At 46.5% G+C, this 22,999-nt stretch overlaps 1 protein-coding gene across 1 annotated transcript in view; it reads right to left on the reverse strand.

Moving 5' to 3' along the window:
• The window catches only part of LOC143714794 (integrin alpha-X-like), a 32,940-nt gene extending 18,489 nt beyond the window's left edge, over nucleotides 1–14,451 (reverse strand). The window contains exons 1-2 of the mRNA XM_077206232.1: nucleotides 14,360–14,451; nucleotides 12,972–13,095 (exon numbers count right to left, since the gene is read on the reverse strand). Coding sequence (XP_077062347.1) covers nucleotides 12,972–13,095; nucleotides 14,360–14,399 — 164 coding nt within the window. The 5' untranslated portion in view covers nucleotides 14,400–14,451. The remainder of the gene's footprint in view (nucleotides 1–12,971; nucleotides 13,096–14,359) is intronic.
• Between the last annotated feature and the right edge of the window lie 8,548 nt (nucleotides 14,452–22,999).

Below are 22,999 nucleotides of genomic sequence, written 5' to 3' on the forward strand. Positions count from 1 at the left end.
ACATTAAAGTAGGCCTAAATAATAGCTAAATAAAGAAATAAAAGAGGCTCAGTAGCTTCTGAAGCACGAACACAAGCATAGTCGCAGTTGTTGCTGTTAGGCTACTGACTTAGCGTGTCTGACTAGTCGACACGTGGAGTGATGACATCATCGTTTCACAAAATATATGGATTGGCGGTACACACGAAAACGCAAGGGTGTCGTTTTCACATTTATCCACTCTGGGACACGGTTTAAAAAAATAGTGGGTTCAGTCTCCCAAAACGCCGGATCCGTCTGGACGAAACGCCAGATCTCTTAGAACTAGTAGATCTCCACAGGTGCAGGTCAAGCGATCAGCGCTAGATGGAAGGTGACACAGGGACCTCGTGAGCGACTGGTGCTAGTGATATCCAGTGAAGACCCAGTGCAGTGCTTGGTAATCCAGTGCAGGTGAAGAATCCAGATGAGACGATCTACACAGGGAATCCACAATCCAACACGAACACGATCCAACACGAACACGATCCAACACGAACACGATCCAACACGAACACGAAACACAGGAACACACCGGGGAAACCACAACGATCTGACAACATGAGAAAGAGACAAACGGATTGAAAACAGCTGGCGGTGCTGATCAGCAGTGATCAGTGACCACGTCCACAGACACACACACAAAAAACCGGACATGAGACGAGAGAGAGACAGTGAATTCATGAACCGTGACAGTACCCTCTCCCCTAGGCTTCTGGCGTTCCCCGATGGCCTTACCTGTCGATTGTAATCATCGATAAGGGAGTGATCCAGAATATCTCTAGCAGGAACCCAACTTCTCTCCTCCGGACCGTAACCCTCCCAGTCCACCAGGTACTGAAATCCGCGTCCCCTCCTTCTCGAGTCCAGAATACGATTAACAGAATACGTTGGTTCCCCATCTACGAGACGCGGCGGGGGGGGGGGAACCGGGATCGGCGGATTAATTTGTGAATGAAACACAGGTTTGATCTTTGACACATGGAAGGCGGAATGAATTCTCCTGTACGCAGGAGGAAGTTAGAGGCAGACTGCCACCAGACTAATGATTTTGGTGACAGGGAACGGGCCGATAAATTTGGGAGCAAGTTTATTAGATACGGACCGGAGAGGAATGTTCTTAGTAGAAAGCCACACTTTTTGACCCACGACGCATTCGGGAGGCTTCGACCGGTGGCGATCGGCTTTAGCCTTGGTGCGCGCCCCCACTTGGAGAAGTGTCTCACGGGCTCTTTTCCAAGTGTGGAGACACCTCTGGACGAAGGCGTGAGCGGAGGGGACCGCGACCTCGGATTCCGTACTTGCAAAAACTGGTGGCTGGTAACCTAGACTACATTCAAACGGAGTGAGACCCGTGGCTGACACTGGCAACGAATTGTGGGCGTACTCCACCATAGAGAGTTGCTGACTCCAGGAGGAAGGATTCCTGGAAACCAGACATCGCAATACTCTCTCCAAATCCTGGTTGGCTCTCTCGGTCTGACCATTGCTTTGGGGGTGAAAACCCGAAGAAAGACTGACAGTCGCCCCCAGTAATTTACAAAACTCTTGCCAAAATTTGGACACAAATTGGGGAACCCTGTCAGAGACCATGTCCGTCGGGAGGCCATGTAAGCGAAAGACGTGATCTACGACAGTTACCGCTTTGGTAACAATTGGTCAAAAATACGAGATAAAGAATCGGGTTTGATGTTTTTAGAACCCGGGCGGTACGAGAGAGAAAAGTCAAAACGTCAGAAAAAAAGTGCCCACCGAGCCTGCCTAGAGTTGAGTCTTTTAGCGGTTCTGATATATTCTAGGTTCTTATGATCGGTCCAAACGATAAAAGGTACCCCTGACCCTTCTAACCAGTGACGCCATTCCTCCAGTGCCAACTTGACTGCCAACAACTCTCTGTTGCCAATGTCATAATTACGTTCAGCAGGTGATAAACGATGAGAAAGAAACGCGCAAGGATGCATCTTGTAATCTGAAGGAGAGCGTTGGGAGAGAACTGCTTCTACCCCCACCTCTGACGCGTCGACCTCCACCACGTACTGACGTGATGAATCAGGGGCAACGAGGATGGGAGCCGAACTGAAGCGGCTCTTGAGTTTGGTAAATGCAGCCTCAGCTGCATCAGACCACCTGAACGTCGTTCTGGGGGAGGTCAAGGCAGTCAGAGGTGAGGCTAGCTGGCTGAAGTTGCGAATAAAATGCAGATAAAAATTGGCAAACCCCAGAAACCTCTGTAGGGCCTTACGGGAATCTGGACTAGGACAATCTATCACAGCCTTAACCTTGTCAGGATCAATACGCATTCCCTCAGATGAGACGATGTACCCTAGGAAAGGAACAGACTGTGCATGAAAAACGCATTTCTCCGCCTTGACAAAAAGCCCATTCTCTAGCAACCTCTGAAGCACTCGTCTGACGTGCTGAACGTGTTCCTGGAGAGAAGATGAAAAAATCAAAATGTCATCCAGGTAGACATAAATGAATTGGTCTACCATATCTCTCAGCACGTCATCGACGAGTGCCTGGAAGACCGCTGGGGAGTTGGACAGCCCGAAAGGCACGACCAAATATTCAAAGTGCCCCCTAGGGGTATTGAACGCGTCTTCCATTCATTGCCCTTCCTTATGCGAACCAAATGATAAGCGTTACGTAAATCCAATTTTGTGAAAATGGATGCTCCCTGTAACCGCTCGAAGGCTGAAGACATCAACGGCAAAGGATAAGTATTCTTTACCGTGATGTTGTTCAACCCACGGTAATCAATACACGGTCGCAGAGATTCATCCTTCTTTCCCACAAAAAAGAACCCCGCCCCCGCTGGAGATAGGGACAGTCTAATGAATTTGGAAGCTAGAGAATCAGAAATATATTTCTCCATAGCCTCCCTCTCTGGAACAGAAAGTGAATATAACTTGCCTTTAGGCGGAGACTGACCTGACACTAAATCTATGGCACAGTCATAGGGACGATGAGGAGGAAGAGAAGCAGCCCGAGACTTACTGAACACTTCCTTCAGATCCTGGTACTCCTCAGGCACGTTAGACAAATTCACCGCCTCCTCCTGAAACACAGACACAGGAACAGACGAACACGCTGACACAAGACATGACTCATGACACGCATTACTCCACATGGAAACAGAATTGTGACCCCAATCGACTCTGGGATTGTTTTGCAGTAAGCAGGGGTGACCCAGCAACTAGGGTGCCAGTGGAGAGTCCATGAGGAGAAATGTTATTGTCTCAGTGTGGTTCCCAGATGTTATGAGTGTGATGGGTTCAGTAGTGTGAGAAATATGTGCAAGTTGTTGTCCATTGAGAGCATTAACGGAAATCGTGTGTGTGAGCCTGGAGATGGGAAGATGAAGAAGTTGAGCCAGTCCAGAGTCCAAAAAATTACCTTCTGCTCCCAAATCCACCAAAGCCTCAGTGTCGTGCGTGTGATTCGCCCACCTTAGTCTTACCGGAAGGAGAGTACATGATGATGGTGATGATGAGGTCTTCCCAGCGGAGATCCCACCCGATAGTAGCCTCATTGTTACTACCGGGCTTGATCTTTTACCGGGCAAGTGAAGATGAAGTGGCCCGCTTTCCCACAGTACAAACAAAGTCCCTGGGATCTCCGCCGTTCTCTCTCCTCCCGGGAAAGCCGAGCTCTGCCCACCTGCATGGGTTCAGAATCGGAAGCGGGGCTGACCGTGTCCAGATTGTCGACGCGCAGGGTCTCCATGCCGTGAAGCGGGTTCCTCTGCTGAAAGCGGCCCATGCGATCCAGTCAGACTGATCTCATGAAATTGCGTATGTATGACACGCCAATTCGTATTTCCATTTTTGCCGTGCTATCAACACGCATAACCGCTTTTCAGCGTGTTTATCAACGCCTTTGACTTAACGTTATATTAATGTATTATGTATATATAAATATATGACCTACCCCAACCCGTCACTGGGGTAAATACCATTTATGAGTGTTCTCCTACCATCCTAGGAAAAGAAATATCGCTCCACAGATGTAGATATAGATTTTGCTTCGTTTCGCTCGGACATTTAACGCCGTACACATACACGCGGAATCACTCGGACATTTAATGGCGTAGACATACACGCAAAAGATTTCGGTGTGGACATACACGCGGATAACTCAAAATGCGTATAGATAACACGCCACTTGACTTGAAAGTGGCGTGTATGTTTACGCAAAGTCATGATGTCATGTTGCGTGCGTCTACTCTTAATGCCAGTATAATCAGTCCATTAAGGTTAGTGGGAAGGTCCAGCATATATATCTCCCTCTGGACACGATCAGCCAACCCATGCAGGAATCGATCCCACAGCGCCTCCTCGTTCCAACGGCACTCTGCAGCCAGGGTGCGGAACTGAATGGAAAATTCCGACACCGAGCCGTTACCTTGGTGGAGATCAGCGAGTAGTCTGGCCGCCTCCCTACCCGCTACCGCCCGAACGAACACTCGTCTCATCTCCTCGGAGAGTGCCAGGAACGAGGTGCAGCATGGGTCTTGGTTTTCCCACACCCGCCGTCCCCCAAAGAGCCGCCCTCCCAGACAACAGGGTGAGAATGAAGGCCACCTTGGTCTGTTCCCGGCTGAACGTCAGTGGCTGTAATGAGAAATGCATCGAACACCGAGTCAAAAAGGCTCTACAGTACTCTGGTTCACCTGCATAGCCCTCAGGTGTGGGAAGACGAGGTTCACGTTTCTGGTGCGGCTCCGGTGGAATGGGTTGAACAGGCGGTGTGGGTGGCGCAGTGGGAAGTCTGAGTTGTTGAAATTGTTGGGTGAGCTCAGAGACTTGTGTCACGAGCGCTTGAATCACCCGATCTGAATTGGCGATGCTCTCCTCTTGGGAATCCATCCTCGAGATGCTTCAAGGGGCGAATTCGTCCCAAGTCGTGGTCTCTGCTACATCCATAATGAGGGTCAGATCGTTCTGAAACGGGTCCGAGAGACGGATGTAAATGCAAAAGACTCTTTATTAAAGTGTACGAAGACACGTAGGTCAGACACTAAACACAGGTAGTAGATCTCCACAGGTGCAGGTCAAGCGATCAGCGCTAGATGGAAGGTGACACAGGGACCTCGGTGACCGATTGGTGCTGGTGATATCCCGTGAAGACCCAGTGCAGTGCTTGGTAATCCAGTGCAGGTGAAGAATCCAGATGAGACAAAGTACACAGGGAATCCACGATTCAACACGAACACGATCCAACACGAACACGATCCAACATGAACACGAAACACAGGAACACAACGGGGAAACCACAACGATCTGACAACATGAGACACCAGTTACTGAACTATAAAGAGACAAACGGATTGAAACCAGCTGGCGCTGCTGATCAGCAGTGATCAGTGACCACGCCCACAGACACACACACACACACAAACAACCGCACACGAGATGAGAGAGAGACAGTGAATTCATGAACCGTGACACTTCAGATTTTAAATATAACATGGTCAGACATGTGGCTTTAGCAGCAGTGTATTTCTAGATTGATACAATGCCTACTTCAATATTATTTTTAGGAAGATATTTCATAAAAATAAATTTCTAATAACTTTACAAAACTTTGAAGCTATTTATAACATTTTTTTTTCATTATGACAATAATTAATTCTAAATTTACAATAAACTGCCAAGTGTCAGCTTTCAAATGAGATCATACTTGTGCTTTTAATACAAAGGGTTCATGAACTCTATCTGTTTTAGTTTGGGTATGCCATTTCTGGGGATTTTTCAAAAGTGGGGTTGCACCAGACCTGTTTACACAGCTTTTTCCATTAGGATTATCAGATTCCTGTCGTGATCCCTCATCAGCTCCACATACACATGAAAATGGTTTTGGGACAAACTGAATCCAAATGTATCTAGCTTGCTGAACACTTTTGCATTTGCAAATTTTGGGTTAAGTTGCATTTAGGATGTGGGTCTAGGCAGATTCGAAGTGATCCTTCTTTCTTATTTATTTATTTATTTATTTGAGCAGTAACCATTCTGCTCAAAAGGAGTGGGCTGAAGCAAAGAGCTTATAAGCCCCCACCCCTAAAATAGAATACATAAAAAATACCAAAAGTTCTCATTTCACAATAGTACAATGGAAAATAGTGCAAAAGCAACAAAACAACAACAAGAGACAACAAGGTATCTGATCATGGTAGAATACCCCTAATGACAAATCATTTCTTCTTCTCTATACTTTTCAAAAATCTTTTGTTTATATTTATATTTGAAAAGATTGATGTTTGGACTTCGTTTCATCTCCATCTCCAAATTAATCCACAATTGTACCCCATTAACTGTAGGGCTAAAACTTTTCAAAGTTGTACTATGTTTCTGCGTCCTGAAGTTTAAATCGTCACGTAATTCATAACCACCAGTACGTTCTTGGAACCTTCTTTTGTATTTGGCTTGGTAACAATTTGTGCCTTGCTTTGTATAGCATCTGTACTGATTAGAACTCAACAATGTCATAAAACTTCATGATCTTTGATTTTAAAAATGAGTTTGTGTGGTCTAAAAACCCAACTTTATGATTTAATCGGATAACTTTTTTTTGCAACATTACTATTGGTCTTAATGTGCTTTTATATCCAATAGTAATTTATTTGTGCTGAAGGCAAGACTAAACCACCAATCTGTGTGCTTTTCCACTTTTTGCAGGACTCCTTGATCGACAAGTTTGTTCAACTCATTTTGAAGTTTTTTCTTGATGTGATACTGCATTTGAATGGTGGGTCGACGAATAGATTGCCACCTTCCTTTAGGGTGAGCTTTACTGTGCCATTGAAACTGCCAATTTTATTTTAAAAAATTGTGTTGTCGGATAGTCTCTTTTGTTTGTTTCCCTCATGTCCATTATTTTCTCTTTCAGCCATCGAATCAACATTTACTGTCACAAGGCTGAGGAGCTCACTTGGGTAGTCCAACCACAGCTGGTCCAGATACGTCAACGACATAGAACACCCTCGGGTTACGACTGTAACCCTTGTTCCCTGAGAAAGGGAATGAGGACTGTGTCGAATGACACTTTGGGGGAACACCCCTCAGTGTAGTGCCTCTTAAGTATGAATGAAACTAAGCCAATCTCTGATTGGTGTTGCGTCATGACGTAATGTGTGACGGCATACAAGCGGAAGCTATAAAGGACGCCGGCACACATGAGATGTCAGCTTCTGTGTTGAAGCAAGCGTTCCCAGTCAGGGAAAGGCGTGGCGAAGGGACGCAGTCCTCGTTCCCTTTCTCAGGGAACAAGGGTTACAGTCATAACCCGAGGACGTTCCCTTTTGAGGGAACTCGGACTGCGTCGAATGACACTTTGGGGGAACGAGTACCCACTATGCCACAACGCGCCCTGCCTGTCCTAGTGTGAAGCTGCTCACAGGCACACTTAGGACGAGAGCACGAGTGCCAGGGGTAAACGGGATGTCCAGACTGTAAAACCTAATAAAGGTGTGGGGGGTGGCCCATCATGCTGCATCGCAGACCTCTTGGATTGGGGCCCCCAAGAGGAGGGCTCTAGAGGACGCTATGCTTCTGGTTGAATGAGCCGTCACGGCAAAAGTTGAAGGCAAATTGCGAACCTGGTAGGCCAAAGAAATAGCATGGAAAATCCAGTTGCTGATGGTCTGTTTGGAGGCGGGAAGACTCTTCTTGGGCGGCCCAAAACACACTAGGATGGCTTTAATGTCGCCTGGACTCCAGGCACCTGTTAGATATAGAGAGCGCCTGGAGATCTCCTACCCTCCTCAGAGAAGTAATGGCCAACAGAAAAACCACCCTCAGGGAAAGGTTCTTGGCCTCAGACGACTCCAGTGGTTCGAAGGGGGCCTCGGCCAGCCCTTCGAGAACCACTGCCAGGTCCCATGTGGGAACCCTGGTACGAGCCGCAGGTCTCATCCTCCAAGCCCAACGAAGGAAACGTACGACCAACTGCTGTCTCCCCAGAGGCCCATCACCCAGAGGAGCGTGGAAAGCCGCAATGGCAGCCACGTATACCTTGAGTGTGGTTGGGGTAAGACCAGCTGAAAAGCGATCTTGGAGGAATTCCAAAACTGAAGCCAATGGGCAGTTAACTGGATCCACCTTACGCTCTCTACACCAATTGGTAAAGACATTCCACTTTAAGCCGTAAAATTTCCTCTTGGAGGGAGCTCTAGAGCGGAGAATGGTCTCCACTACTCCAGCTGATAGGCCGGCCTCTAGGTACTGTGTCCCCTCAGGGGCCAGACCCACAGCTTCCATAGCTCTGGCCGAGGGTGAAATATTGAGCCCTCTGCCTGTGTCAGCAGGTCCCTCCTGAGGGGAATCTCCACGGCCGGCCAACTAGGAGCGATACAATGTCTGAGAACCATACTCGGGCCGGCCACAACGGGCCTACCAACAGTAGACTGATCCCGTCGCGACGGACCCTCTCTTGAACTCCCGGGAGCAGAGCGATCGGGGAAAATGCATACAGACGCAGCCTCGGCCACGTCTGCACCATGGCATCAAACCCCAGCAGGGCTGTATGAGTGAGGGAAAACCACAGTGGACAGTGGGTCGTCTCTCGAGGCGCGGATAGGTCCACTTCCATTGGGCCGAATCTCTGAGATATTGACTCCACCACCTCGGGGTGGAGTCTCCATTCCCCAGGCCTCAGCCCCTGTCTCGACAGGATGTCTGCTCCCTGATTTTGACTCCCTGGGATGTATGTTGCTCTTAGAGATAACAGTTTCCCCTGGGACCACAGGAGGATCTGATGTGCCAGTCTGCATAGAGGGCGAGACCTCAGCCCCCCTGATGGTTTAAATAGCCCACTACCGACATATTGTCTGACCTCACAAGGACATGATGACCTTTGAGGTCCGCCAGGAAGCTCCTCAGAGCTCGGAACAGCGCCAACATCTCCAGGCAGTTTATGTGCCAGGAGGAATGATGGTCCTGCCATAGGCCTGTCGTAAAGCGGCCGTCCATGACCGCCCCCCCAACCCCCCCCCAGGGAGGCGTCTGTCGAAACGGTGTTCCGGCGACATGACGCTCCCAACACTGGACCTTGGGTTGGAAACCAAGCTTTTTTCCACATAGATAGGGAAAAAAAAAGGCATCTGCGCGTAACCCTGATCATGCGGAACGGGTTCCCTCTCGGGGAGAACCCCTTGGTTTTCAACCACCACTAGAGGGCCCTCAAGTGCAGCAGGCCAAATGGAATAATGTTGGACGCTGCTGCCATGAGCCCCAGCACTCTTTGAAAATGTTTCACAGTAATGGCTTGGCCTAGCTTTATCCTGGACACTATAGCCATAATGGACTCGATTTGTGCAGGAGACAATCATGCCCGCATCGTGACCGAGTCCCACTCCCAGAAACGTGCTTCTCTGGGCTGGTGTCAACACGCTCTTTTTCGTGTTGAGACTCAACCCCAGGCTTTGGATGTGGGTGAGGACGACATCTCGATGCCGAACCGCCCGCTCTTGTGACTGGACCAGAATCAGCCAGTCGTCGATGTAATTGAGTACCCTGATGCCCTGGAGCCTCAGGGGTGCTAGAGCTGCATCCATACATTTGGTAAATGTGCGTGGGGAGAGAGCTAGGCTGAACAGAAGAACCCGATATTGGTACGCTTCGCCCTTGAAAGCGAACCTCAGGAACTTCCTGTGAGATGGAAGGATGGATATGTGGAAGTATGCGTCCTTTAGATCTATCGTGACAAACCAATCCTTGGATTGAATTTGACTCACGATGATGGGAATAGTGAGCATCTTGAACCTGAATCTCCTCAGAGAACGATTCAAGTGTCTGAGATCTATTATTGGACGCAACCCCCCATCCTTTTTGGGAACTATAAAGTATCGGCTGTAAAACCCGGACTCCCTGTCCGGTGGAGGAATACGTTCTATAGCCTCCTTTACCAGCAGGAAGTTTACTTCCTGTTCCAATACCCGAACCTGCACTGGGTCGACTGCAGTCCAGACCACCCCGTTGAACCTTGGTGGGCGTAAACCGAACTGCAGCGGATCTCCGGCAGGGTTGGACCGAAAACGATTCTCGATGGGCGGACGCGATTGCTGCCTGGCCGCAAGCCTGTGGGGCGGACAGTGCAGCGCGCGTTCGCTGGAAACCGATGCGTCCCGAAGCGCACTTGGCGGCGGGAAGTCAACATCGATTTCCTGCGGCTCCGCGGAGGAGGCGACCTCGATCGCTCCGCCACAGGTGGGGGTGCCCGCAGAGGACCTAGGCTGGCTAGGACCTCTTGGACGAAGCTTTTTTAGCCTGCAGGACGGCCCTCAGGTCGCCCTGCTGCTGCTGAGGCTTTGCCTGAGAGCGTCGTCTATGCCCCCAGGCTCCTTGAGGAGGGGCTCTAGACACAACGCTCTCCTTCTGCGTCCGTCTGTAGGTGGAGGAGCTGGTGGCTGGCTGCGGCTGCCCACTGGGGGCAGGCTTCTTGGATTTGGAGCGGCGAGGGAGATACTGCTTGAAGGCCGCAGATTGCTTTTTCACCTCCTGAAACCTGTCGACAACTGTATTTACAGCGTCACCGAACAGGCCAGAAGGTGAAATCGGGGCATCAAGGAGAAAAGCCCTGTCTTTATCCCTGATCCCCGACAGATTTAACCATAAATGTCTCTCCGAGACCACCATGGCTGCCATGGAGCGGCCGATGGCACGGGCCGTCTCCTTGATGACTCGGAGAGATAACTCTGCAGCCTTCCTCGACTCCGCTACATCGTCTGGAGTTGGTCCCTCGCCCTCATCCATATCCTTCAGAAGGTCGGCCTGGTAAGTTTGTAACACTGCCATCGTGTGTAAACAAGCACCAGCCCGACCTGCAGCCATATATGCCCTGCCCACCAAGGAAGATGTATCCCTACATGGCTTAGTGGACAGCACCGGGGCTTTTAAGGACGATGCCAATTCAGGAGATAAATAGGTGGCTAATGGTTGTTCCACCTTCGGCATCGTCCCATAATCTTTCTCTCGCGCCCCCAAAATATTACTATAATTAAGGACAGGGGGGTTGGACAGGTGTGAGGAATGTGGCTTATTCCACCATTTACACAACACGTTGTGTAAATCGGGAAAAAAGGCAAGCCCCGGTTTTGAGGTTGCTCTCTGTGCTGCAGGAAGCGCTCGTCTAATTTGCTTTCCACGAGCGCTTCCTGCCTCTCATGTGGCCAACTGATATTGAGACGGGCCACAGCACGAGAGACAACCTCTACCAGCTCCTCATATGCAGGGACATGGGGTGGCGAGTCATACCCAAAATCTCCACCCTCGATGCTGAGCACGTCTACTTCCTCGGAAGCAGACAGCTCAAACATCGGGTCCTCCACTCATCAGAAGATCTATGGGAGAACATCAGAACTGACAGAGGAATCCCGAGAATGTGCCTCAGCAGTCTCGAGATCCCCTGTCGGATCCATTTGCGAGCCCCATGAAGAGCGTTGCCGCGCCGCCTCAGCAGACGCGGGTCCCGCACCATGGGGCTCGCGAGCCTGACCATCCTCATTAAAAATGGCCAGTCGAGAGCGCAGCACACGGATTGGAAGTCTTTCACAATCCTCGCAAGCAGCCCCCTCGAGAGCTGCCCGCGCATGCTGCACTCCCAAACAATGTGTACACAAACGATGCATGTCCCCACCCGTGATTTAACGAGGGCAGGGATGCACACACCGAGTGAAACTTGGGCTCGCCATAATATATATGTATAACACTAAATGCAAATAGCAGGAGGCTTCGTGCACATCAAAAACAGGCAAAGCAACAAATTAATATTATTCAACACATACTAGATTTTTACAGAAAATATTCAGGTGTAACCCCCTTTGAAATCATTAAGATTTTCATAAGTAACTAATTTAATTACACTTTTTATCAGTAACTGTAACTGATTACATTTTTTTTTATTTTGTAATTAAATTACGTAACATGTAACTTGTTACTCCCCAACACTGTTGGTTGATGTGCTGCCATTGTAGCGTATTTATCTTATACTCACGTCAAAAGCAGTCGTTCTTTTCCGTGTTTGTTGTCTCCTCTGGACCGATTAGTAATTATAACAAACAATGTGCTCATTCACAATCCTATACAGGTGTACAAGAGAGCGAGTGATAGAGTTTCCTCCCGCTCAAGGATTCCACACAGCCATTAACCAAGATTAGGCTCACGGCATAATATCTGGGCTTCACTGGTCACGAACACTCACACAGATGATAGTTGTTTACCGCAGCCACCATGAGGCATTACTGGACAGTAGCCTATAGGTTCATAAGAACACTTTAACTAGGGATTCAATGTTTTCAACATGACATACATTTCAGGCATTGTGTCGAATTGGGTGACCCCACTGAATGATGTGAACCAGTAGGCGCTGTAATGCGTTATAAATATCTTCGTTATAAATATTTAAATATTATTGTATGGCGTATATATTACTTGTGCAGTGAGGTGAGTCACATGATTTCTCCCCTGCTTTCTCTACATACTTCACACACACACACGTGCAGTAAAGCATGTTGCACCTCCGGGCCAGCACAAAGCATAAATACAGCAGAAAACGTGCAAGTGTGGTTTCTTGCTATTTTGGACATAGACCGTGGCTATAATTGTGTCAGCGTGAAGCTTTATTTCTTTGTTCTTTTTCTTTCTACAGCACATCAAAACATTATCTGTCTCTCTTATAATGTGTAATAATGTAAATTCAAATTAACAATTCAACAATGAAGATTCAGAAGACACACAAACTTTCAATAAATAATTTGATAACCAGTATAATTGTTTGCTATGTGCAATGGAGCACAAAAGCTAAAATCTGGGTTTTTCCATAGAATCTTTTTCAGACTGACCCCCCCTAAAGCCTACAAAACTGCGGTTGACTGATGTTTGTAAAACAGTTTCTTTCTTCCTGTGCTTAGCAGTGCGGTTTTGTTTTTTCATTATCAATGGTTATGTTGCTCTCACCTTGATGTGTTTTTCTGTATCACCTTATAGCCAAAGGCAACATTTTGTCTGTGTGAAGGTGAAGGTGCAGTGAAGGTTTTCCAGGAAACGGGGTCAATGTTAAAAGCCATCACCGACTGAGATGCTAAAGTGTTTAGAATTGATAAAAAAAAGACTGTCAAATTAAAGTTTCTAGTTGCTAAATCAATTAAAATGTATAAAAGTGAAATTTCCATTCCTGCTTGCTGATTGGTCAATATAGAATTGCAGTCATGCTAAAATACATGCTAGTAACAGATGCCAAACATCAGTTCAGCAGCTGCTGGTTTTTTGGTAGCACCAACGAGGCAATTGACAACATAAAATAACAAATAACATAAAATATGTATTGTTACCATTAAAAAAAGAAAAGAAAAGGGAAAGAAAAAGAACTCAAGACCATTCAACATTGTGAAAACCAGTTTGTTTGGTTTCCTCTTAAGTGTAATTGTTTTTCAATACGAATATATGTGAAAATGCGTCTTACATCTAAGTTATTTTTTGCAGTGGTTTCTCATAGATGCGTGTTTGAGTGTGAAATATGTGAAGGCAGAAAGCTCATGAGACAGAATTAGATTGAGAGGGGCATTTAGAAAAGGAAGTACATACTTGTTGCAATTTATTCTTGCCTTAAAAGGACAGTTTTTCATTCTCATCCATTTAATATCTGGTCATATGCTGCTACTTTAGAAAGATGGTCATGATTTTGAACTTATGAGGTCCAAAAATTAAATGTCTAATTTTTTGTGATCAACAATGTCTTTGAATGTAAATCTACAAGTGAAACTCGAAAAATTAGAATATCATGCAACAGTTCATGTATTTCAGTAATTCAAAAGTATATATTTAGTTAAATATATAACTATATACATATGCATGATTATCAGAGGGCCAATATTTCTGTATTTAAAATCCTTTTTCATTGATTTCATGTAATATTCTAATTTTCTGAGATTTTAAATTTGGGGTTTTCATAAGCTGTAAGCCATAATCATCAAAATTATAACTTTTGCACGATATTCACATTTTTCGAGTTTCACCTGTACATTAAAATTAAAACTGAACGAGCTTTAAACTTAATTCCTACAATGATCATTCAATGATCAAAGATCACATCTATTCATGTAAAACATGATAATTGCGATTCATTTCACAGCTTTAAATTTGAACAAATTTAGACTATAAAGAGAATGTAAAACCAATTTTACATGGTGAGATGATGATAAAATCTTATTGCCATTCACTGCTTTCAAATCGTACAAAAGGGAGCAAAAGATTTACAAAAGAGTGGAAATAGGCAGCTATTGAGGTAACGATGGTGTGTACAAAATAACCAGGCTAATAAAAGATAGAGAAAAAAAATATCTTACCACAAAATATGCATAATCTGATACAGAAGTTCTGGTCCATAATATCATCTCAAGTTTATAGAGGATGCCTGAGGTGAGACAGTCAAGGCAATAAATGAAAGCGAAGATGTGTTTTAATTTGCCTGAAAGGACTCCCCATACTGGTTCAGAAGCCCACCCACACTGACAATTGATTGGTTGACACACTGAAACAGGCCAATCAGGATGCTCTCTGTCTTACATGCGCTTTGTCTTATGAGGCACACACGCACACACACACGCAAGGTCGCTTTCACACTCTCTATCACAGTCTGTTCTGTCTCGCATGCGCGCTCTTGCTCGCTCACTCTAGATTTCGGGAGATTTTAACTAATTTGCGGCCATCAGGGAGCCGCTATCAATATGCGGGAGACTCCCGAAGCGCAAAATGTTTGCTTCTTCTTAGGGGGGGCGTAACAGAAAATAATTGAGAAGCACTGGTCTAGGGGGAGGGCCACCCAACTTTTGTATTCATGAAAACAGCCAAATTTAAAAGTGGCTTGTTTGGTGCATATTTTTCTATGTAGCTCTCTTTGTCTCGGCCCCCCATCCCTAACAGAAAGATTGGCGCTGTTTGACAGTGCATGCGCGCTTCGGGCATACGCGGTCAGAAAAAGTGCATCATGCCAGAACAGAAGCCAATTAAATGTTTACCTGGCAAAGCTCAATTTGTTCCTGGGGTCTATATGACCCCAATCGACTTTTCCTTAGTAAAAAAATGGTTCCCTTATTCTCACTGGAATAAGATTTTGTGACTTTTCCTACATTATCTATCTATACACACACACAAAAAACTGGGCTTGATTCGGTTGTTCTATAGGCATGTAAAACATTTTTTTACACTTCTTGTCTTCGGGGTCAATATGACCCCACATTGAAATGAATGGGAAAATCGAAAAAAAATTGTTTTTTATTTTTCATTTGTCAAAACAAATTAATAAATCCAGAATAAATCTGAAAATGTCCATTCCTCAATGAAGTCCTGGTACTAGAGCACAAATGCAATGTGGAATGAACATGATCACTTGCACACACACACACGTGCACGCGCACAAAAACACACACACAGGTGTGACTCCAATATAAAGCATTTTTATTGAAATTGGCAAATAAAATCAATAATTCCTGCATAAATCTGAAAATTCTCACACGTAAATGAAGGCCTGGTACTAGATCACTAATACAATGTGGAATGAATATTATCACACACACATGTGCGCCTACACAGACACAGACACGAATACACACACAGATAGAGAGAGGTGTGACTGCAATAGAGAGCAATTTTATAGAAATTGGGAAATAAAATCAATAATTTCTGCATGAATCTAAAAAATTTCACACACAAATGAGGGTATGGTATGAGAGAAAAAAGCAATGTGGAATGAGCATGATTACACGCACTCGCACTCGCACGCACGCGCGCACGCACACACACACACACACACACACACACACACACACACAGGCGTGTTTACTCTTCACTCCTGTTCATATCTGCTTATAGCTGTTTGTTTTTTGTTTTTATTTACTTTTTAAAAATTAATTTCTTATTCTAAAGTTAATAATTTTGTACATTTTGATTATTGAAATAATATGTAATTGCAATCAAATATTTTCTTTTAGTGGCAACTTGTGTGGCATTATTGCAAATTTATTTGGCATTACTGCAAATTTATATAGCATTATTGCAATAACAAGATACTTCAAAGACCCCAAAAAACAACAAAAATAATTCTAAACTTTGACAAAATACCGATTTAATGTATTTTAAACGTTTAAATATATATATATTCATAACAAAAGCTGTTATAAGAGCAGGAAGTCACATCCAGAAAAATGAATGGATCTCTATGGGGCCTCTGCTGGAAGTATATGGTAATTACACTTTCAAGCTAAAAATATATTATCTCCAAAAAAACCGCTAACCAACAGATGGCAGAATTATGCATCTAACACCTATATCAATATCCAGAAACTACTCCTATTTAAATTTGATCATCATTAATGTGTTTTTTTCATAAAAAATTAATATTTCATACATATGCTAATGTTGTAGTGGAGGAATTCTGCAGTAAATAGGTAAAAAAGTACTTCATATCCCCCAAAACACAGCATTAATGAATAGATGAGAAGTAAACAAAAAAAAAAATATATTATTTGTATGATTAAAACTGTTTATATTTTTTGTACAATTACTCTATCAATTGTTGGGGTCATATGGACACCAAAGCCAAGATTTGTAAACAGGAAACGAAGACAATGGTTTGCAAACTTTTTTAAGAGCGACTTTTTATTTTATTTTATTTTTTTATTGACGCGACCCATAGGCCTAATATAGGCCTATTCTTATACAATGGCTAAAGGCGTATTTGACTTTATACTCATTTAAAACACTGTTGTGCACAGATGGTACAAAAAATTCAGCTCAGTACTTTTGTTAACAACCGCTTTTGATGCACAAGCACTGTCAGCCAGTACCTAACCCTACTACCATCCTTAACGCGATTGCAACACAAAGTTGATATTGCACTCTTTTGATAGTAGGTTATATACAGGGATGCTAGATAACCAGTTAACCAACATAAGAATCATAAGAATTTTTACCAATTAATAGCCTATCGTTTGCTGTATGCTTAAATACACTAAAATATTCCACAACAAATCCTTTAAATGTAATGATATTTAGAACAGAACAAGAATGAAAAAATAACTATAAACAAGCCAAAACGGAATAATTTAAAGCGAAAGTGAAAGTAAGCGGCGTGTAACTGTCATTCGAATAAAAATGTTTCCATATCCACAACGTATTTGGATGATAAACTATCATTTATTATAGGCTTTATAGGCTACTACACTCACGTTCCAATGCGCAAAAATGTGCTTGGAAACATCGCAGTGAAGCGGTGCTTACGCTGAATGGCACGAATTGTACTACTGACTATTTAAACAGAGCAGTGTAATTTTTATATGTTAGGTTGACTATTTTATTTTGATAATGAACAGGCTGCGATTTCAAGATTGCAATGCTGGAATATGGTGTGTGTGTGTGTGTGTGTGTGTGTGTGTGTGTGTGTGTGTGTGTGTGTGTGTGTGTGTGTGTGTGTGTGTGTGTGTGTGTGTGTGTGTGTGTGTGTGTGTGTGTGTGTGTGTGACGCCGGCGTGATGGAATCATAAAAATATACTCCATTATTTTGTACAGGACATCATTCAAAACTGCAAAGTTTTCACATATATTTGTGTACACTCGCAATAAAACACAACATTGTGCTTTTGTAAAATAAAGAAAAACAAACTGCCGTCTCGGTTTCGTTTCAGTCAACTTGTTTGTGAAGCGCCTCACAAAAATGAACCAAACTCAGCAGCATGCAGTTTTTTCTTTCATTTTAATAATTTATAAATTATTTATAAATTATTTAAATATCCATATTTCACGTGTTTCTTTTATATAGGCCTATAGACTATGATTTTATGAAACAAATTTTGTTTTATTTATTTAATTCTATTTTCTTTAAATCATCCTGAGACACACCCGAAGCCCGTGACCCAGGGTTTGAAAACCGCTGTTTTAAAGCAAGAGCAAATAATGAACTTTTGTGATTGCGAATAAGTGCAGTGTCCAGTGAGTGTAACTTCACCGCTGCGTTAATGTGATGTGAATGTACATCAGGTTTTACAGTATTGGGACTGAGGCGCCAGAACTGCAGCTGATAGAATGTGCGCTGTAGCACGATACTACCATATTTCTTCAAAAGCAGATTGTGGAGACATTAAATCATCCACGATCAAAAATCATGATATCACATAAGCACAAGTATAAAACGACTGTTACCATGTCTGAAAACAAACACAAGTAACGGAGTTTACAAAACTGTATCACGCTTGCTACAGTGGTACATTTAGGCTATTCATCGCACAGACCAATCTTTTCGTAGATATATGTCGCACTGTAGGACGGTTTTTAATGAACGTTTGGTGTAGGTATACTAGGCAAAGAGATATCTGAACATCTTTGCCAAGGGCAAACCAGTACAAAAGTAATAAATAAATTAATTATCGGGGAGGGTCATGCCTTTTTTCACAATCATTTTGGAGGGTTATAATAAAATGTATTGCCGGCGAAGGGAGGGTCAAGTCTATTTTGACTATAGATCTCGAATCTCCTCCGGTAGCCCCTTAAATAAAAAACGAACAATCTGTGGCGATTACATATTTGATGTGCCCGGAGGATCTGCCTTCTTTCACGTGGAAATCTTTTCCGGTTAATTTCTCCTGTTGAGTCTGTCGAGGTCTAGCCTGGCTCCGCCCTCCTACGTACTTCCGCTCAATTTTCATTTTCCTTCAGTACTAGTCTGGGATTGTGCTGTAGTCTTTGGTTCTCTTACGAGAGGTTCTCTCGTATTGCGTAAGTTGCTTACGTTACGGGTAAAGTCATCTTTTCTTGAGATATTGAAGCCAAAAAGTATCCTTAATTTTTCATATATTGTCAACGCAGTGCAGCAGCCAGCAGACCTAGAGCAGGCTATCTTGCGTGCCCTGCGGCTGCCCTGCGGCAACTGCTGCAGCCTACCACTGAGCCTCGCGCGTGGCTTCGCGCCCTCTACGCGTCACAGCCCGCCAAATTGGGGGTGGCTTAGCGTTTAAAGGTCAGGCTCGGGAGCTGCATCATTGATTTCATCATCTTCAGCGAAGCTCTCCGCATCGCTGGACTCTGAGAGAAGCCATCCACCGTCGAAACTAGCGACCAGAACGCAGAGGAAAGCGCCTGAAGAAGTCGGCCGTCTTCGCCACCTTCAGCCTTTGCAATCTCTTTGCAATCTCTGCCTGGGCCCAGACCACGCAGCCCTCGCCCTGGATTTAGGAGGCTCGACTTGAATCCTTCACCACGGACGCTGTCACTCCGCCCTGTGGACCGCGCAAGAAGAAGCGCCGTTCACAGAGGATACCGGAGCCTGAGGTCACAGTGAAGTGCTCGCCAGATTGCATCCCGCCAGCCTCCCTCTCTCCTTCTCCGCCCCTCCCGGACGCGCAGCTGCCGGCTTCGGCCCTCACTGCCGCCGCCTCAGGGGACGAAGCTGAAGGAATCGACCCAGGTGACAGCTGCTCCATCCTGGCATCAGACAGTGAGGAGTGGTCGAGTTCTCATCACTCCGCCTCCTCCTCGATCCAGGAATCCAGCAGGACTCTGGCTGGCATGGACGCTGAGCTCATGCTCCTCCTGTCGAAGGCCGTCGACCAACTCGGCCTGGATTGGTCACCGCCTAAGGATCCCTCGCCCAATAGGCTCGACGGCGGTTTCCACCACAGCCGCCGCCCACCGCCCGTTTTCCGGATCTGCGCCATTTCTGCCAGAGCTTCATACTGAGCTTTCAAAATCGTGGAACGCACCATTCTCCGCGAGGCTCCACTCACATGTCTCCTCGGCGCTCTCCTAAGTGGACGGCACCAACGAGAAGGGGTACAAAGCAATCCCTCCAGTGGAGGAGGTGGTCGCAGCGCACCTTTGAGATGGCGCTCAAAGTCTGCCCTTCCGTCTAAAGCCTGCAGGACCACCTCAGCCCTTGTCGGCCGCACGTTCTCTGCCGCCGGACAAGCTACTTCTGCCCTGCACTAGATGGCTGTGCTGCAGATCCTTCAAGCTGATCTCCTCCGTGAATGGGACGAGAAAAGCAAGGACCCAGCCGGCATCACGGAATAGAGGAGCAGGACGGATCTTTCCCTTCGTGCTAAAAAATCCGCGGCTCAGGCGATCGGGAGATGCATGGCCTCGCTCACCATCACAGAGAGGCACCTCTGGTTGACGCTTGCTGATATGAGGGAGTCTGAGCGCTCCGCGTTTCTCAACGCGCTGCTCCCCCGTACTGGACTCTTCGGCCCAGCGGTGAACGTACAGAAGACCTCGCAGGCCATGAACCTCTTTCTGCCTCGACGCTCTAGCTCCGCTGCAAGCCGCCCACGTGAGCCGCCTGCACGAAATGCTAGCTAGCGCCCAGCTCAGCCCCAATCTTCGCAACGACAACAGGGGCGGCCAGCCTAGATCGCGCTCGTCCAGCCGCCACAGGCCGCCTCCCCCCCGGGGACTCCAAGATTGCGCTGAAGCCCGAGCATGCAAAGTCCTCCTAGCAACAGCAGAGAGGAAAAGACGGCTGAGTCTCGCCGTGGCCTGACCACCGTCAAAATATTTCGTCCTGTCAGTCCCCTCAGAGAAGGCTACTGCAGACGTTTGCACAAAATATCATCACAAAATGTTCCCCATTCTCAGCAATCGGGTCATCACTAGTGATACAGACAGCCACCACTGTCAGCGAGCCGCCGTTCCCAAGATCCGAGAGCGCGAGCGCCTCGCACACACCTCCGGTTCAGTTTCCCAAGCCCGCGAAGTGCGGCGATCGGAACCCGGAGTCAATTCTGCCCCTAGCTATACATGTAAAATCATGGGAGGCTATTCCAGGAGTGTCAGAATGGGTACTGAGCACAATAAGACAGGGCTATTCGCTTAAGTTCGCTCGCAGTCCCCCTCGGACCGAGACGAAAGTGAAAGCGGATGTAGTGCATCTACTCCGCGCAGAAATAGCCAAACTGCTGTGCAAAGGGGCCATAGAACCAGTACCTCCTTCTCTGAGCGAGTCAGGCTTTTACAGCCGCTATTTTCTCGTACCCAAGAAGGACGGAGCTCTAAGACCTATCTTAGATCTGAGATATTTGAACAAAGCTCTCATGAGACGGCTGTTCAAAATGCTGACGACCAGACAAATTCTCGCTCAAGTTCGCCCGAGAGACTGGTTTATCTCTCTCGATCTGAAAGATGCATACTTTCAGATTCCGATAGCCCCCCGTCACAGGCCATTCTTGAGATTCGCCTTCGACGGTCAGGCATATCAATACACCGTCCTCCAGTTCGGCCTGTCTTTGGCACCCTGTACATTTACGAAGTGCATGGATGCGGCTCTCGCCCCCTTGAGAGAAAAAGGGCTGCAAATTCTGAACTATTTGGACGATTGGCTGATTCTAGCACAGTCAGAGGTAGAACTGTTATCTCACAGAACAGAGCTTCTCAGTCATCTAGAAAGCCTGGGCCTCACGGTCAACTGGACCAAGAGCTCATTACTGCCCAGTCAGTCAGTTTCCTTTCTAGGAATAGAACTGGACTCTGTGGCTATGACGGCCTGTTTATGAACACAGCGCGTGCGCAGTGTTCGACACCTGGCCGCATCTTTCCAGGAGGGCAGCATCGCTTCTCTGAAAACATTCCAGAGGATGCTGGGCTGTATGATATCAGCTGCGGCTGTGCTTCAGCTGGGCCTGCTGCGCATGCGCCCGCTAAAGCGCTGGCTGAACGCCCAAGTGCCTCACCAGGCTTGGGTTTCAGGCTGCAGACGGATCAGAGTGACTCAGAGCTGCGTTTTGGCTCTGCAGCCCTGGTTAGAGGCCGAATGGTACCAGCGGGGAGTGACAATGGGAGCTGTCTCACACCGAATGGTCATCTGGCCGGACGCCTCCAACTTAGGATGGGGCGCCCTCTTCGAGGGCAGACTGGTCTTTGGCCTGTGGTCAGACCAAGAGAGACGCTTCCACATAAACTGTCTGGAAATGATAGCGGTCGAGAACGCGCTCAGGTGCTTCCTCCCGTTCATACGGGACCACCATGTGCTAGTCCGCTCGGACAACATGTCTGTGGTGTCCTACATAAACCGTCAGGGCGGTGTCAGATCCAGAAGTCTCTGCCATCTGACAGAACGCCTTCTTGTATGGTCTCAGCACCTCCTGCGCTCGTTGAGAGCTGCGCATGTGCCAGGCCACCTGAACGACGGCCCAGACAAACTATCCAGGAACTACGTTCCCCCAGGGGAATGGTCCCTGCACCCCCAGACAGTCCAGTTACTGTGGCGCCTTTTCAGCAAAGCGAAAGTCGACCTGTTTGCGTCAAAAGACGATGCTCATTGCCTGATCTTCTTTTCAAAGACCGAGGATGCGCTGGCCCAAATCTGGCCCAGCCTCCCACTTTATGCTTTCCCTCTGGTCTCTCTGTTACCACAGGTTATCATGAGGATCAGGCAAACGCGCCACTTGGTGCTCCTTATAGCTCCGCGATGGGAGAATCAAATCTGGTTCCCGGAGCTGATGCAGGCCGATTCCGGAGAGGAGAAATCTCCTCTCTCAAGCCCTTGGCTCAATCTGGCATCCCCATCCAGAGCGCTGGTGTCTGCACGTATGGTTAATCAACGGATACCCGTTGTCCTGCCAGAAGGAGTGATGAACACGATTATGCAATCCAGAGGTCCCTCTACGAGGCGGCTTTACATGTCTAAATGATCTCTGTTCTCCACATGGTGCGCTGATAGAGTTCTAGACCCACAAACGTGTGGGGTCCCATGGTTGCTTGGCTTCCTTCAAGAGCCGTTGGATATGGGCAGGTCCCCATCCACGCTTAAAGTATATGTGGTGGAAGTTGCAGCGTTCACTGAGTCGACGCGCGGTCAGTCAGTAGTAAGAAACGAGCTCGTCATCCGCTTCCTTAGAGGAGCCAGAAGGATGAATCCCCCGCAACCCCCGTCGGTTCCCATGTGGGATCTTTCATTGGTCCTAGAGGCCTTGAAAGCTTTCCCCTTTGAACCGATAGAC

This window comes from Siphateles boraxobius, unplaced genomic scaffold (assembly GCF_051911475.1).
Source record: "Siphateles boraxobius isolate OS27281-9 unplaced genomic scaffold, OSU_SipBor_1 55, whole genome shotgun sequence".
NCBI classification, from domain to species: Eukaryota; Metazoa; Chordata; class Actinopteri; order Cypriniformes; family Leuciscidae; genus Siphateles; species Siphateles boraxobius.